We start from the raw sequence: 16,384 nt of genomic DNA on the forward strand, positions 1-16,384 counted from the left end.
TTGAGTGCATGAAGTAAACAAAATTAGCATAATAGATTAAACTCGTTTAGTGAGATACAGAAAAAACACTAGCATATTTAAAAAGTGTCAACTCATGTTCTACTATAAAATTTAATTCTTGTTCTGTTCGAGGTCGTTTACCAAGTGATCTTATTAATCGAAAGATATCGTCCAGTTCCCCTATACTTAAAGATTTTGTGTTTTTTGAAAATGTTACGAACTGATATTAAAAAAAAGAAATTATTTATTACTAACAACTTCGACAGAGACTGGGTGGTAGAATCTTCATCAGCTGCGAAAAATTGCAAGAATTATATAAGGGAAATTGTTGATACACTTGATCTCCAGCCCAACCCTACGAAGGATGTTATTGCACTTTCGATAGGTTAGTACTGTTTTCATTAACTTTACAAAAAATAACATTATTTGAAATATTTGTGAATTTATAACAATTATGTGAAACTTATGAAGGTGATGGGGGAGATCAGGAAATAATCGCCAATACTATGTATACTTAGAATAATTCGAAAGTCTCGAAAGTCGTTTCATTTTATCAATCAAATCATCAATACATCTGACTTGGTCTTAGTACCCATTATGATGGAAGTTTTGCTTGAATAGGGGTAATTTCTGAGTCAGTGGGAGGTCCATTGTAAAAATTATTTTGAAGGTAATAAGTTCGTGTAATTAATATACCGATTTTGAACTAACCAAATACATATACATCATACATATATATTTTTGCATTGATGATTTTTTTTTAACTTTGGTATCAGGTAAGTATAGGATAAATTAAGATCTCAAACTCTACCCCTCATATATTTAAAAAATTTTGTTATAGTTAGGACATCATTAGTAGTTGCGTAAATAAAACTCCGCAATATTTAAGTTTGTTTGGGACGCGCTTATTTTTAGTTGCGCTACTGACCGTTATCAATATGTTACAGTAAAACATATTTTTTAAAATTATATGACAGCAATACGGTTCTTAACCACTAATAATGGGGTGTTTTGCGGAGGTGTTTCTTACCCACATAAATCACATGCACCAGTGTCGGCTCGTCAGGGACGGCAGGGTCGGCCAGGTCGTGCCAAATAATTTAAGAAATGAGAAAACAATTTTCTTTTGAAAATCCAAATTTTTTATTAGCATTTTTGAAAAACTGTTATGGTAGAATGTACAATAATTTGTAAAAATTAAAAAATTAATAAATAAAAATAATTACTATTAATTTCTAATAATGAAGACACAGTTTAATGTTTTAAATTCATCCCCGCAGAGAAACTATTTTACTATGTCAAATGCTATAGACACGGGTCCGGCCGGCCGATGCGTTGAAAAATTACCAACAGTAATCTACGAACTACCGCTTTTGCTTTCCGATCGGTATAGGGCTGCGTTAAAGTTACGATTCTGGCGTAGATTGGAACATACAACATCGGCCGGTAGTGCTCTGCTGACCGATTTTGCCGCAGACACCATGGATGCGGCGCGCTCGTTTCTATTGCTGTTTTACGAGTATATTCATTCATTTCCATATTTACAGTTTTCCATTATCCTTAATACCTTAATGTAAATACAGGATTGTGAATTATAAATTATTAAAAACTGATTAAAGAATTGTGCATATCAAGCATACAGTTTCAAAATTTAAGACAGTCGTTAATAGTATAATTTAGTTGGGTAAAATTGGATGATTCAAACAATATTGCAATGTTTTTATCAATCACTTGATCACATATATCTTAATACGATACGAGGGTAGCGCCAGAAATTCCCGGCCTGCCTATGAAAGAAACGGCGTAGACTTACAATTAAATTTTATTTTTCAATGTAGTCCTCCCTGACATCAATGCACTTATTAGATCGTTTCAGCAACAATTCAATACATTTAAAAAAATATTCTTTCGGCTTGGTCCCAAAATGTGCCGAAACTGCAGCCTTCACCTCTTCGTCGTCTCCAAAATGGCATCCTCGAAGGTTTTTTTCAAAAAACTATTTGGCCTAAGCTGCATTTTTGTATGTTCCAGACCTAATGAGACTGGAACTGACATATTCCTAAGATTTTGTCCTCCTACTGTACCTGGATCTATGCCAGGCCGGGAATATTTGGCGCTACCCTCGTACATCCCGAACTGTAGAGTGTCGAAATTATATTCGTCTCCCGTAATAAAAAATATTTTACATAAAATATCCCGTGAATTCCCGTGTAGTTTCACCATGCACCCGCTGTCGGCCGGCCAGCCGACCGGCTCCGTTGTAGCAGTCCAACGTACTTGGACGATTAGTAAACCGAAGCTGAACGAACGATGAATATTTTTAAGTAGTGGTTGTTGGTTGTACCAGAGAACATAGAGAAGTGTCATAGTTTAAATTAAATGACGGTTGCGGACTCCTCAATTTGTTGGTAGCAGTGTTTGTTTTTAACTAGGAATAAAAGTAACTAGAAGAAATGTCAGAATATTTTTAACGACGCGTTTTATTTCCGACAAATTGACACTAGATTTACCAGAATATTACAAGGTACTTACTGTTTCTTTCACTTTCATTCAGGTCACACGAATTACAATTATAGTGAAACAAGGTTTTTATTGGCATCGACTATTTAAATGTGGCGCTTGCCTTTGGCGGTTGAGGACTCCAATGTCAATAAGGGTGGTTTTGCAAAATCAGCTTCTATGTCGCATCTATATTAATTTATGGTTGTACGTTGCACGAAGTGGGCGTGATAAAATGGGTAAATAATTAAATATATATTAATTTGACACGAATGGCGACTTGGTTAATTATTTATTAATACATAAATTTAAAGAATTAACTTATGACGATAAAGTTTTTGTAAAGCAATTGACTATTCCTCGACCGTTAATGAGCAATTTGCTTCAACCAAAGCTTGGTCATAACTGTGCATTTTCTAAAACACTCTACGGTAAATATCCTTGGTTAGCTGGCAGCGAAACACGTAACAAATTTTATTATTTTGTTGGTATTGTTTATTATTTTCGGAATCCAAGAAACTTTATAATTCGAGTGGTTATGATAATTTAAAAGAAGTTCATCGTGCACTGGCCAAACACGAAATTTCTAAGGAGCATATCCATTCGACTCTAAAATTTAAATTGTTTGGAAAATACAATATCGCAAATTCGTTGGATAGTGCCAGACGCGAATCTATACTTCTATACTTATATTATAAAGCTGAAGAGTTTGTTTGGTTGAACGAGCTAATCTCAGAAACTACTGATTCGAATTCAAAAAATCTTTTTATGTTGGATCGTCCATTTATCGTATATACATATACGCTGTATAACATCACGCTACGATCAATAGGAGGGAAGTAGCAATGAAAAATTCGGAAAAACGGGAAAATTATTCCTCCTTTGACAGCTTCCGTTGCTTAAGCTGCTTAAACGGTTAAAGTTACGTAAAAATCATGTATGATGAAATTGTTCCCCTCTAAAAGTTAAAAAAAAGTCCGCGACAGCATATGTCTATCTTTTAAAGTCGACTCAGTATAACCTTTTTTATGGTAATGAAATTTGTTCTAAAATAATAATGCATAATCTAGGTATCTAGGTATATAAATCAAACTGAATCGCCGAAATGTATGTACGCGCATAACTTCAGAACGACTGCACCAGGTTGGATGATTCTTTTTTTATGTGTTCTTTATTGTCAGGACAAGGTTTGTATATAAGAAAATTTATAAAAAATAAAACAGCTAAAAAAGCAAAAAATTCTAAAAATTTTGTATGGGAATCGCCATTTCGAATTAATTTCAATAGTTGGCGTTTCTGACGGACCTGTGGTCTAACTGACGTGTCATACAAAACCAATTCTTCCGTGCGATTGTGAAAAGTATATTGCATTTCAAATCGCTCTTTGTTTTTTCGTAAAAAAAACAACGTCGTTTATTTTAATAAAAGTCTTGGTTAAAGTGATTTTAGTTACACATTGCGAAAGTTTCTTATTAATTTTGATCTGCCATTCTATTTCCCTTTATTCACTTTGTTGGTTTCGACAAAACCTCATTCTTTACAGTTATTCGAGGATTTAATTTGAAGTTTTCAATATTTTAAAATTCTCAAGACAAAATTTACAGATTTGATTGACTGTGAAAATAATTCTGTCGTTTTATGAAGTTCATTACAATGCCGAGAAGACGATAAGCTGACATAGGTCCACGAAGTCAATCAAATGTGCGACGAACTACCTCAGGTGCTAACCGCAATGATTTATTTCATGGGTAATTCGGATACGGAAGTTGATCAAAGTTGTGATCATAATCAACATAATCAAACATTGAAGCGAGACATTGGGTGGTATGAATAAAACTGAGTAGATACTCATATTCGAAGTACGAAGTACCTACTTCATTATTACTCTTATATACCTCAGCATCTACTCTATGTACTGAATACCTACTTGGAAACATTGTATAGAACTTCCTTCGCACCAAAAGTATAATGAAACAAATTCAGTATTTTCGAGTTGAGTCTTTTCTTCACACAATTTTGTGATGACCTATTCAACATTTACAATCAACACATATACCACCTTGTAAATATAAATAAGCGTGCTACCCTTATGTTTCAACCGAGTTTTTACTTTACAAAATTTTGTGTCTACCAAATTGGGTTGGTCCAATGTATACTAATAATATGTGTTGCCTTTAATTTTATCAATAAAATAAATTGACTTTTTTTTTGAGCCACCTCTTAAGCAAATCTAAAAAATTGGTCTAAAGAGTTTAGACAGTACTTCCCTCGCTGTCGGAAACGTGACGACTGCGTGTCTATTATGTCTTTTTTTCGCAGTAGATTTCATTTTTTTTTTTGAGTCACCCGGTATATGCAAATTCAAAAAATATGAATGGAATGATAAATTACAAGTACAGACTCATCATATTTTGTATATTCTAGATAGGATTTATTCGGCAAACTTTTGAGCTGACGTCATCAGTTTTTTGTAGAAGATAACCAAATATATTTTGAGTAAAAATTTATTATGCTCTTTATAACCTTAAAACATCTGCAAGATTTCAAAGCATTCGGTGTTGTAGTTCCCGATTAACTCAATAAAATAAATTCACGCATTTATTAATTTTTTTGAGTCACCCTGTATATGGAAATCGAAAAAATTTGAATGGAATGATAAATGACAAGAAGAGACTCACCATATTTTGTACATTTTAGATAGGATTTATTTGGCAAAATTTTGTGGTGACGTCATAAATTTTTTAGGGGGGATGAGCAAATACATTTTGATCAAAAACTTACCATGCTTATGATAACTTTAAAACACCTTCAAGATTTCAAAGCATTCGGTTTTGTAGTTCCTGAGTAAATTAGTAAAATAAATTTACGCATTCATTATTTTTTTTTAGTCACCCTGTATATGCAAATCCAAAAAATATGAATGGAGTGATATATCACAAGCACAGACTCATCATATTTTGTACATTTTAGATAGGATTTATTCGGCAAACTTTTGAGCTGACGTCATCGAGTTTTTGGAGGGGATAACCAAATATATTTTGACTAAAGATTTATGATGCTCTTTATAACCTTAAAACATCTGCAAGATGTCAGAGCATTCCGTTTTGTAGTTCCTGATTAAATCAATAAAATATATTTACACATTCATTAATTTTTTTGAGTCACTCTGTATATGCAAATCCAAAAAATATGAATGGAGTGATAAATTACAAGTACAGACTCATCATATTTTTACAGTTTAGATAGGATTTATTCGGCAAACTTTCGAGCTGACGTCATCAATTTTTTGGAGGGGATAAGCAAATATATTTTGACTAAACATTTATTATGCTCTTTATAACCTTAAAACATCTGCAAGATTTCAAAGCATTCGGTTTTGTAGTTTCTGAGTAAATCAGTAAAATAAATTTACGCATTCATTAATTTTTTTGAGTCACCCTGTATATGCAAATCCAAAAAATATGAATGGAGTGATAGATCACAAGTACAGACTCATCATATTTTGTACATTTTAGATATGATTTATTCCACAAACTTTTGAGCTGACGTCATCAAGTTTTTGGAGGGGATAAGCAAATATTTTTTGACTAAAGATTTATGATGCTCTTTATAGCCTTAAAACATCTGCAACATTTCAAAGCATTCTGGTTAGCAGATTAAAAATTAAATTTCAAAATGTTGTTTTATAATTTTGATTTTTTTTCCAAAAATCTGGACGTTTCGGGTGAAAAGTCGATTGGGAGTTGTAAACTACATGTGTAGGACTATGTTATTTTATACAATTGAAAACCCATTTACTATGTACAATTTTGAAGTGACGTCATCGCATTAGTGGTGGGGATGATTACACAAATTTTGGTTAGCGTTTTACCATCTACATGATATTCTTAATATGTATAAGTACAAAATTTCAACATTCGGTCGAGTACTTTCGGAGATTATCTGTCTAATAAAAATCAGGGACGGCAGACGGACAGACGGACAGACGGACAGACAGACGGAAATGGGAGACCTATTTCTTCGTCTTCTAGGGGTCATGAAAGATCGAGAAAACGTAAAAGTAGAGAGTCGGCCGACGGACTCGATTACAATACTTCCTTTGCTTACGCTCGGGAAGTAATAAGGAGGTGTAAAAAAATAGTAAACTACACAGTTAAGAGTAAATTTTTGGGTTTTGCATGTCCTTCACCTTCGCGCCCATTTTGAAAAATAATATGCATATTTTCAAAAGAATTTATTCAGCAAAATTTTGAGATGATGTAATCAATTTTTTGGGTTTTTTTCAGATACCCCGTATAAGCAAATCTAAAAAATATTAATACTAATGATAGTAATAAATCTCAAGTACAGACTCATCATCAACGCGCGGAATTGTATCTCATACGCTAGAACCAGTGCTGTCGCGGCGATAATTTGATTATAAATATGTTTTTCTTTTGGACTATTTCAGCATAATACATATAACATTTCAAGATCACAAATCTGTGGTCCTGTGGTTGAAAAATTGAAAAGAGCATTGAGTATTATTATTTGAAGTAAGACAGTAATATAGAAGTGGTTTTTTTTTACTAGCTGTAAACACTCCTAGCGACGCACTGGCTACGACCTTGTGTACCAGATCAAAGCGTCCCCGCTACTCGCCGTAAAACACACCTTACTTCAACTGGGGGATAGCAGCGGTGAGATAAATTCCCGCGTACTGCTCATCAACTTATCATACTTTGTACATTTAAGATTGGATTTTTTCAGTAAAATTCTGGGGTGGCCAAGCATTTGGTTTTGTAGTTCCTGATTAAATCAATAAAATAAATTCACGCATTCATTTTTTCCAACAATCTGGAAGTTCCCGTTAAAAACTCATCACACCGTCATAAACTATGTGTGTGTCTGTAGGACAGTTTCTTCCAGTGGCGGCTCGTGACCTTTTGAAATGGGGGGACACAATTTGATTGATGAGTTAAATGTGAAGATATAAAACAGGTTGTTATTACCAATTTGTAGACGAAATTGTGTGAATGAAATAAATACAAAAATACATTCAATAAAAGTAAAAAAAGATTTATCCACATACCTTTTTGCCTTCGGTTAAAATTTTACGTTCATGGCATCTAAAAGTTCATTTTGAACAGTTTTAGACGTTTCTTTAAAAACCGTTGCTTCTTTCAAATGATTGATAAATCAGAGTCCAATTCAGCCGTACAATCAATCAGACCTCGAAATATACCTGGATTTTGTGGTTTCCTACTTTCGTCATGTAAAGCAAGTTCAAACACTCCACAAAATTTTATGCACATTATCAATCGGCGTAATATATGGCGATTTTTGTCGACCCTTGCGTTATGTGGCCGAATATTAGTAATATAGGCGGTGTGCATTACCGAGAAGATTGTACAAGAATATTTATCATACGTGTTCGCACAGAATAAAAATTAAAACCCGCGATAGAAACTCAATCCTGCAGAGCACGGTTGGAATGGGTCCACAGTCCAGTTGTGAAGACGTGTATTTTCCATGGCATCGGTGTAAACAAAACATCTAAATAAGCCATGATTCTCGGTCTCTGTGCCCGGCTTTTATCAGCATTCCATCAGAAATAACATATCATATATCCAAGGCACTTCTTTAGATGTATGTGGATGTAAGTTTTGATCTTAGATCATATAATAAATAGATACCAATACTTAAACTGAAAGCTGTGACTAGACATGAAGCTATCTGTGGTCGTTTTCTACGTCAAGGGGAGTAGTATAATGCTATCCTTGTGTGATCACCACATCTTCATCTTTGTTATATGCATTTCATCTGTATATGTCTATTTCACTTCCATCCTTGTACCGCACCAGCGCAACAAATCGCTTTTGACAGATGTTTCTTCTAACCTCTCTTTCGAGTTGTTGTACAAAAAACAATTTTAGAATTTAGAACAAAGATCCTATTTTAAGTGATGTAGTCATAAAGGATCACAATTGCTGGCCAATAATTTACTATTCTTTTCGTTATCTACTGTGAATTATTTATAAAATCAAGCTGTCAACATCTTTCTTCCGAAGTTAGTTCAGACATACTTCCTAAAATTCAAAATTCAAACGCAAAATTCAAATAGTGATCAGGCAAGGATAGCTTCACTGTAATCCCTCCATGCACGAGAGAGATGTGTGACAGGAGGATGTCGTCACAGGCTGTCCTAGGGAAAGAACACGGCATGGTGGTATCTATTTATTATATGATCTAAGGTTTTGATACATTTTATAGAAGTGGAGAGAGATAAAAAAATAGTTTGAATAATTATTATGACACAAATTTCCGGGTAATTTTTTAAATTATTCAACGGACATAACCTAATCTTTTTTTTTTATCTACATTCAGTTGGCTAAGAGTACGCACAAAATCTGTGGCGCCCTCCGAAAATTATATTGTGAAAATATTAATTCTTTAAAAAAAGTCATTTTGTCCAAGAGTATGCTGGGTACTCTTAGCAGTTAATTATAAAATATTTGAATGAACTAATTTTTAAACTTTACTATTTATTTAGACTACAAACGGAACGAAAAATTATGTTCAATAAAGAGTTGCCAGAAGATGTAAAAAAATTGATAGGCGAAGGAAAATCGAACCGAAGCGTGGCCAAAGCCTACGGGATTCACGAAGCAATATTACGCAAACGTCTGAAACAAGGTTTTGTACCAACCTCGTTGGGAAGGTTTAAACCGGTATTTTCAAGAGTTGGAAGGCCATCTACTATACCATGTCAGAAAATTAGATTCATTGTTTTGTGGACCAACAGTGAAAGATTTACGTAAAATAGCATGAGTTTGCCGAACGTAACAATATAAATCATCTTTTTGACAAATCCCTAAAATTAGCCGGTAACGAATTATCTTTACCGTCAGAAACACAATTTAACGTTGCGACAGCCCGAAAAAACTAGCACTGCAAGATTATCTGGATTCAACAGAGGTCTTAACTAGCTTTCTGTTTTTTAAACAAACACTGGAAAATAAAAAGAAAACGGCACCTTCAAAAGAAAAAAAGGATTCTCTTAAAGTGTAAAAGGCGAAGAAGCAAAACAATTCCGGTTAATCACAAAAAATGCGAGCATTTGCCATGGATGCAGTGAATTTTATGACGATCAACCTACGGATATTGACCTAATAGATTGTTGGAAATATTCAAAGTGGTGGCATGACAAATGTACTGCCTATCCCGGTTTTGTGAAATTCAAATGTGATTTATGTTCTAATTAGTTCCTATCATAGAAATAAGTTTTCATTAATATGAAGCAGTTGTTCAAAGAATTACTCTTTTTTTTGTTATTGTTTTTTGAGGTTTGGTTTTATAATAAAAGTTTTTAAATAAAACAAATTACTTTTACTCGCTTTGTAATGCGTTATCATTTGATTTGATTGGCCGCGTACTCTTGTACTATTAGTACTAATAGTACGCAAATGCAGTGTTTAGAAATTTAATTTTTTGCAACTAAAATCGTGGCTATAATTGCACTCAAAAATATTTTTTTGTTAGAAATTAGTTCTGACTTCCTGAAGATAATGTTACTTTTAATTTTTATACAGAAGCACCTTTGCTGTGATTAAGTGAGTACTCTTGCACATATAAATTTCCAACTGAAGTACTCAGTGTTTCTGAGGCGTCTTGCACTTATCGCCCTTTATAAACAAAACACTTAACAGTAAAACAAACAGAGAATGTATGGGATATGGTCGTAACAATTTTTGTCTTTATTCACAATATGGAATTACAATAACCATGACTCTTATTATCGCCCTAGGGACAAAAAGACCTCGTTTACGCCCCCAATGAGGGCTATAATATTCCTTTTATTTATCGATCACACAAAATATATTTGATGTTAAAATATATTAAAACAAAAACTAATTTTTAATTTTAATTTTTTCACTGCGGCCCCTGACGAGCCACCACTGATCAAAACTAATACGTTTGTATCTACTACAAATCGGTGACAATATTATTAGACATTTTATTTAGATTATTGCACTTGTAACATAATGCTTATCATATTCATTCACTTGAAGTTTAACAACTTACCCCTATTATTATTTTTATTTACAAAGGTTATTAAATATAACAAAAAAATAGAATTCTCAGAATCAAATTTTATTATTAATCTAAAAAACTGAACTTGTACAATTAATTATAATTTAGGGGCGTTGTAAATTTTGTCTAAACAACATTTTTACTTCTGAATGTCATAGTTTAACAGAATACCTATTTTGTGAAAATTCATTAAAAAAATTGCTTTGATCAGTGCAAGTTCTTTCGCAGAAAGACTAAGTGAGTGAATAGGATTGTTTCATTGTTTGTTTCAGCTATTTCGATTTTAGCAATTATAGGAAATGGGTCTAAGCATTCTGGTCTCTTAAAAATGAAGCCTTTACAATAATGTGCAGGTTTTACTTACTTCATATAAAACTATTGAATATTTTTTATTCTCCTTTATAATTAGTTATAATTTTCATTCTGTTTATTTAAATATATATTTTTTATTTTTTTTTTTTAGGAGATCCAACAGTGTATGGTAATCTAAAACCATCTGAAGAAACAGTGCAAGCCGTGATAGATGTTGTTCAGAGCGGTAAATACAACGGCTATGCCCCTTGCACGGGTTATGAACAAGCTAGGGACGCTGTTGCAACATATCTTAGCCATGACGGAGCAAGATTTTCATTTCAGGACATAATTCTATGCAGTGGCTGTTCTTCTTCGCTGGAAATTTGCATAACAGCACTGTGTGATGAAAAACGAAACCACAATTTACTGATTCCCAAACCAGGATTTTCTATATATCGTACTTTAGCGGAGACTATTGGAATAAAAGTGAAGTATTACAACTTAATAGCTGAAAATAATTGGGAAGTTGACTTGGAAAATTTAGAGAAACAAATCGATTGTTTTACTGCTGCGATCATTTTAAACAATCCATCAAATCCCTGCGGTTCGGTGTATAGTGAAAAACATTTAAAAGAGATTCTTGGGATAGCACGTCTGCACCAAATTCCCGTTATAGCTGATGAAATATACGAGCAAATAGTTTTTAGTAAAAACAAATTTGTTTCAACAGCTGCTTTGAATTTAGACTTACCTATTTTAATTTGTGGAGGATTAGCTAAAAGATTTTTAGTTCCTGGCTGGCGACTAGGGTGGATTGCAATTCATGACAATTCTGACGCATTTAGTAAAAATATTCGTAAAGCTTTAGTTAGTTTAAGTCAACGAATTATTGGAAGTAATACTCTGATTCAAGGAGCTTTACCTAAAATTTTATTTGATACCCCACAGATTTTTCATGACAATTTAATTAATACTTTAGAAACCAATGCTACGATGATATTTAAGCTATTGAAAGAAGCAAAAGGATTATTACCCTATATGCCACAAGGAACAATGTATATGATGGTAAAAGTTTATTTAAAAAGATTTCCTTTTGAAGACATTTCACATTTAGTTATCAAGCTTATGGAGGAAGAATCTGTGTTTTGCTTACCAGGAAGTGTAAGTATACCTATATATTTTTTAACTTATGCATGTATGAATCATGTGGGTCTACTAAACACTTACCTTACTTGCTGAATTTTTCTTCTCCAGCATTTGTCATTTTTAGCTACAATTTTTCTCTATCTACTTTTTGCCTATTTGCAATTTATCTTCTTTTTTTCTTTCATCTGGTCATTTGAGATATTTCTTGGTCCACAAATCTTACATTTTTGCGTTTTTCATTCATCGTTTTTTGACAATATGTGCGTAGCATAATTACTTTATATTTTAATTATCAAAATAATATCTGATTTAAAAAATAATACTTTTATTTGTTCCATTAATATTGTTTTTTTCATCATCCGGTATAATATTAAACGGCATGCGGGAATACTAGTTTACGGAACTAGTTCAGGATAGCCTGCTTTCCACATGAATGCTTGTTTGCGGCTAAACTGAAGGGAGTGCCGCATTTGTGGGAATGTGGGAAGCGGGCTTCACGAACATGTTGTCTACACATATTCGTGACACGACATTGCCAGTGCCTCAAACACGTCGCAATGTTGAGGCTCCTTTAAGGTTACCATGATAATGCGAAATAAAAAGTACCCGTGCAGGAAATTCGACTTCCCACACCCTGGTGAGTGCATCAAAAAAGGGCATCAGCGCAAAAAATTATTTAAAATAATATATTGTCCCATTTGTGTGTTGCTTTTGTTGGTTTTCCGAAACGTCAGAGTTTTGACTTTTATTTTTAGTTTGTCATTTTCAGAGCAACTCTTCATGTTCTCATCAATAATTAATAATATTGGAGTAACCATCTTCTAGTTGATTGCTACCCCTATGGTTCTTACGAGTGTTGAGTTAATATACGTTTTAATTTTAAATATCCGTCAATAAGTTGTCGAATTTTCCAATAAAATTTATACCAACAGGTTGCGTAGTGCGTTTTTCCGATTTATAAAACAAAAAACGTGTCGGTATTAGGTATTCCATATTTTGTGGGCGTAAAGCTGCGTATTTACGATAAATTTCTGGTAAATTAATACCATCAAAATTATTAGTTAATTCTGACAACAAGTGCATGCTGGATTTTCGTTTATCTACTGTTTCAAATATTTATTACTTCCTGAGTATACCTACATACAGAAGTATAGTAATCGAGTCCATCGAGAGACTTGCACTTCGACGTTTCTTGGCCTCTAGAGTATGAAAAAAGTGGTCTCCCGTTTCGATCTGTCTGTCTGTCTGTCGTCTGTGTCGATTTTTATTAGACAGAGATAATCTCTAAATAATAATCACCGGTATTTGCCGACACCAATCACAGTCACCAACAGTGACAGACGGATCACGGTGAAATAATCATCGGCAGTGAAATATCGTGCATCTCTAGATACCATGTAAATGATAAAACGTTGACCAGAATTTGGCTAATCATCCCCACTACCAATGAGATGACGCTTCTCCAAATTTACAATAGTATATTTTTTTAAATTTCATAAAATAAGATACTCTTGCACATGTGGTGTATGAATCTATGTTGAGTTTTCATCTTAGACATCCAGATTCTTGAAAAAAAAAAATTAAATTATATAACAACATTTTGCAATTGAACTTTGAAACTGCAAAACCGAATGCTCTGATATTTTGCAAACATACTTACTTACCTATTAAGTTGATAGTAATCATGGTAAATTGTTAATTAAAATTTATTCTTGTATTCCCTTCCAAAAAATTGATGACGTCATCTCAACATTTTCTGAAACATTCAAAATATTATGGCTCTGTACTTGTGTTTTATCAATGCACTCATAGTTTTTAGAATTACTTATTCTGGATGGCTCAAAAAATGAATGAATGAGGATATTTATTTTATAGATTAAATCAAGAACCACTCACTCCTTTTTCCGAAAATTTGGGAATACAGTACTGTTGTTACTATTCCGCTGCATCTATCCAAATTGATAACTATAAGTAGGTGTCATGCGCTCTTGTAAGAATGAATGACAAAATTTTGTAATGGAAAAATTCACTTGACACAAAACTGTAACATGCTTCTTTAACATTAGATACATGTCTTTATTTTAGCTTACAAGGGTTATCATTAAAAAGATAAAATTCACAAAACCAAATTTTGTAATTTTTCGAAAAAGGTAGATATGATTTATTGTATTTCAGGGCGAGGGAAGTTTTATCGAAATAACCTTCGCCTATTTTTTTTGATCAAGGTGTTTTGTCGCTTATGTTATTTGTTTGCATATTTGTTAATTCAACTCTACGATACGTACTGCTAAAAATCATTGCATTCTAACAAAATGCTGCTCCTATTAATTATATACAGGGTGTTCATTTTATCTGTTGACGCCTGAATATTTCTGCATAGGCAAGCCATTTTATGTTTCATAAACAGCTTTTATTAACTTTTATTTTTAAATAATAATGAATAATATATAGCAATGATGAGAATCAAAATTAAGACAAATTATTTCTGTCAGCCAAATATTTTCAAGTTTCGTTTGCTTTAAAATGTTTTCGAATTCTGAAAAAAAACAGACATGCTATTAATATTAGGAAAGTGTGACAAATACCGAACTCAGTAAATGAGAATATGTTGGCTAGAATAAATGAAGATTGCCGTAGAAGAGTACAAGCTACAACTAACTAAACCACTGTAGTGGGGTTATATTAACGAATTTAATGTCTTATTTCATTTATTCAAAACAAAAATCTAATTTGCCATACATTTTTCTGGATGTGCAACTCAAATCATGACCACCAATTTGTAGGAGAGTTTTCTTTCAACATACCTATTATATTATTATTACTACATGTTATACCGCGTGAGCTGACTGAGTCTGTTGGTGATCTGTGTGGTGATCCTAGATTTTTAGTTGAAATTGGTATCATGATGTTTTCTATAATTTTCAGTTGACAGTTGTCAAGATTGACAGATTGGTGACAATATTATGGCAACATAAACGCAAGAAAAGTTTACATTTGTGTTTAAAAAGTAATGCCGACAGACTCAGTCACTTCTGATATTAACTTTTTCGTTCGTTTTTTGTGTTCCTTTTTTTTCTTGGTAGCATATCGAGTTTTTTTTTATATGCTACCTCTAATTTCGAAAACACCTGTTATGTAATGTACAATTCTGACAAAATTTTGCGTAGTTCGAAACATTTTTTTTTATTCATTTAATATTAAGCTTAATCTTTGTTATTTCTTATTGCAGTGTTTCCAAACACCGGATTTCATAAGAATAGTGTTAACTGTACCAGAAAATTTATTGAGAGAAGCTTGCAGTCGCATGATACACTTTTGTAATAAATATTGTACAACTACTTAAATAAAATTTATATACTTTTTCTTCAATACGTACAATGGCGGCCAAAATAAAGTAGGACACCTGTTGAAAGATTTTTTTCAAAAAATTTAGTTACGTAAACTGGTTTCAATTAAATAGATACAGTTGTTTCCTAAAAATTTCGGGCAAGATGGGCAAATCAGGTTCTCACAGATTAATGAAAAGCAATGGGAATATCACTTTCATGTCAATGTCATTTGTCCGATTTTTTTTGGAAACGACGGTCTTCACTGAACGTCAATAAAAATTTGAAAGTTACACTGGGGAAAGAAGACTGCCATCCTTCATTTTGGCCGCAACTGTATAAGACTCTTTTAAACCAAGCAGCCTTTTACCATGCTGTTGAAGCAACTGTAATTAGTACCTAATTTCCGGGCCAGTGTTAAAACTTCTCGTCGTCGTTTGAATGCAGTCGGCATTCGCAACTAGGCGGGAATTCGAAAATTAAGCCAAACTTTGTTACACGACACTGAATTTTAGAGCAGAGTAGTATTCTTGGACGAAAAAGCATTTCAATCATGTCCAAATGATCGAGAACGAGTTCGTAGGCCACGAAACACCCGCTGCGAATAAAAATACGTGGACTCGATTGAACGAAGTGGACGCACATATTGTTGTAAATATGTGGGCATGGATTTCAGCAGCAAGTTCTGGGGTAATGCCTTTTCAAAAAGGTATCCCATCAATTTATTAATGCATTAACCTACCTAATCTTTAATGTAGGAATTATCCAATCAAATGCAGCTCTAAAATTAATGTATCAAGATTTAAATGAAAGATTTGCCTTAAAATATGTCCTAAGATATCGATTAAACCAAGATATTTTAGAAAACTTTTTTGCTACTATCAGTGCTAAAGGTACGACCAGAGAACATAGAGAAGCGCCATAGTTTAAATCAAATGACGGTTGTGGACTTCTCAATTTATGTTGGTAGCAGTGTTTGTTTCTAACTAGGAATAAAAGTAACTAGAAGAAATGTCATAATATTTTTAACGACGCGTTTTATTTTC

At 33.0% G+C, this 16,384-nt stretch overlaps 1 protein-coding gene across 1 annotated transcript; it reads left to right on the forward strand.

Annotated features, from left to right (window-relative positions):
- Positions 1 to 119: 119 nt before the first annotated feature.
- Positions 120 to 15,376, forward strand: LOC135130181 (tyrosine aminotransferase). The gene is made up of 3 exons (XM_064057543.1): positions 120 to 385; positions 11,036 to 12,027; positions 15,242 to 15,376. Exons 1-3 carry the CDS (start codon positions 211 to 213, stop codon positions 15,353 to 15,355), a joined length of 1,281 nt encoding a protein of 426 aa, XP_063913613.1. The 5' UTR covers positions 120 to 210; the 3' UTR covers positions 15,356 to 15,376.
- The last annotated feature ends 1,008 nt before the right edge of the window (positions 15,377 to 16,384 follow it).

The sequence above is a fragment of the Zophobas morio genome, unplaced genomic scaffold (assembly GCF_036711695.1).
Source record: "Zophobas morio isolate AGI-343-1 ecotype UQ-CSIRO unplaced genomic scaffold, CSIRO_AGI_Zmor_V1 ptg000017l, whole genome shotgun sequence".
NCBI classification, from domain to species: Eukaryota; Metazoa; Arthropoda; class Insecta; order Coleoptera; family Tenebrionidae; genus Zophobas; species Zophobas morio.

What these genes read in the sequence shown, in the direction of transcription:
- LOC135130181 (XM_064057543.1), top strand. Translation starts at nt 211, where the DNA reads ATGTTACGAACTGATATTAAAAAAAAGAAATTATTTATTACTAACAAC. An exon ending in TGTTATTGCACTTTCGATAG is followed by an intron (nt 386 to 11,035) that starts GTTAGTACTGTT and finishes TTTTTTTTTTAG; the next exon opens with GAGATCCAACAGTGTATGGT. An exon ending in TGTTTTGCTTACCAGGAAGT is followed by an intron (nt 12,028 to 15,241) that starts GTAAGTATACCT and finishes TTCTTATTGCAG; the next exon opens with TGTTTCCAAACACCGGATTT.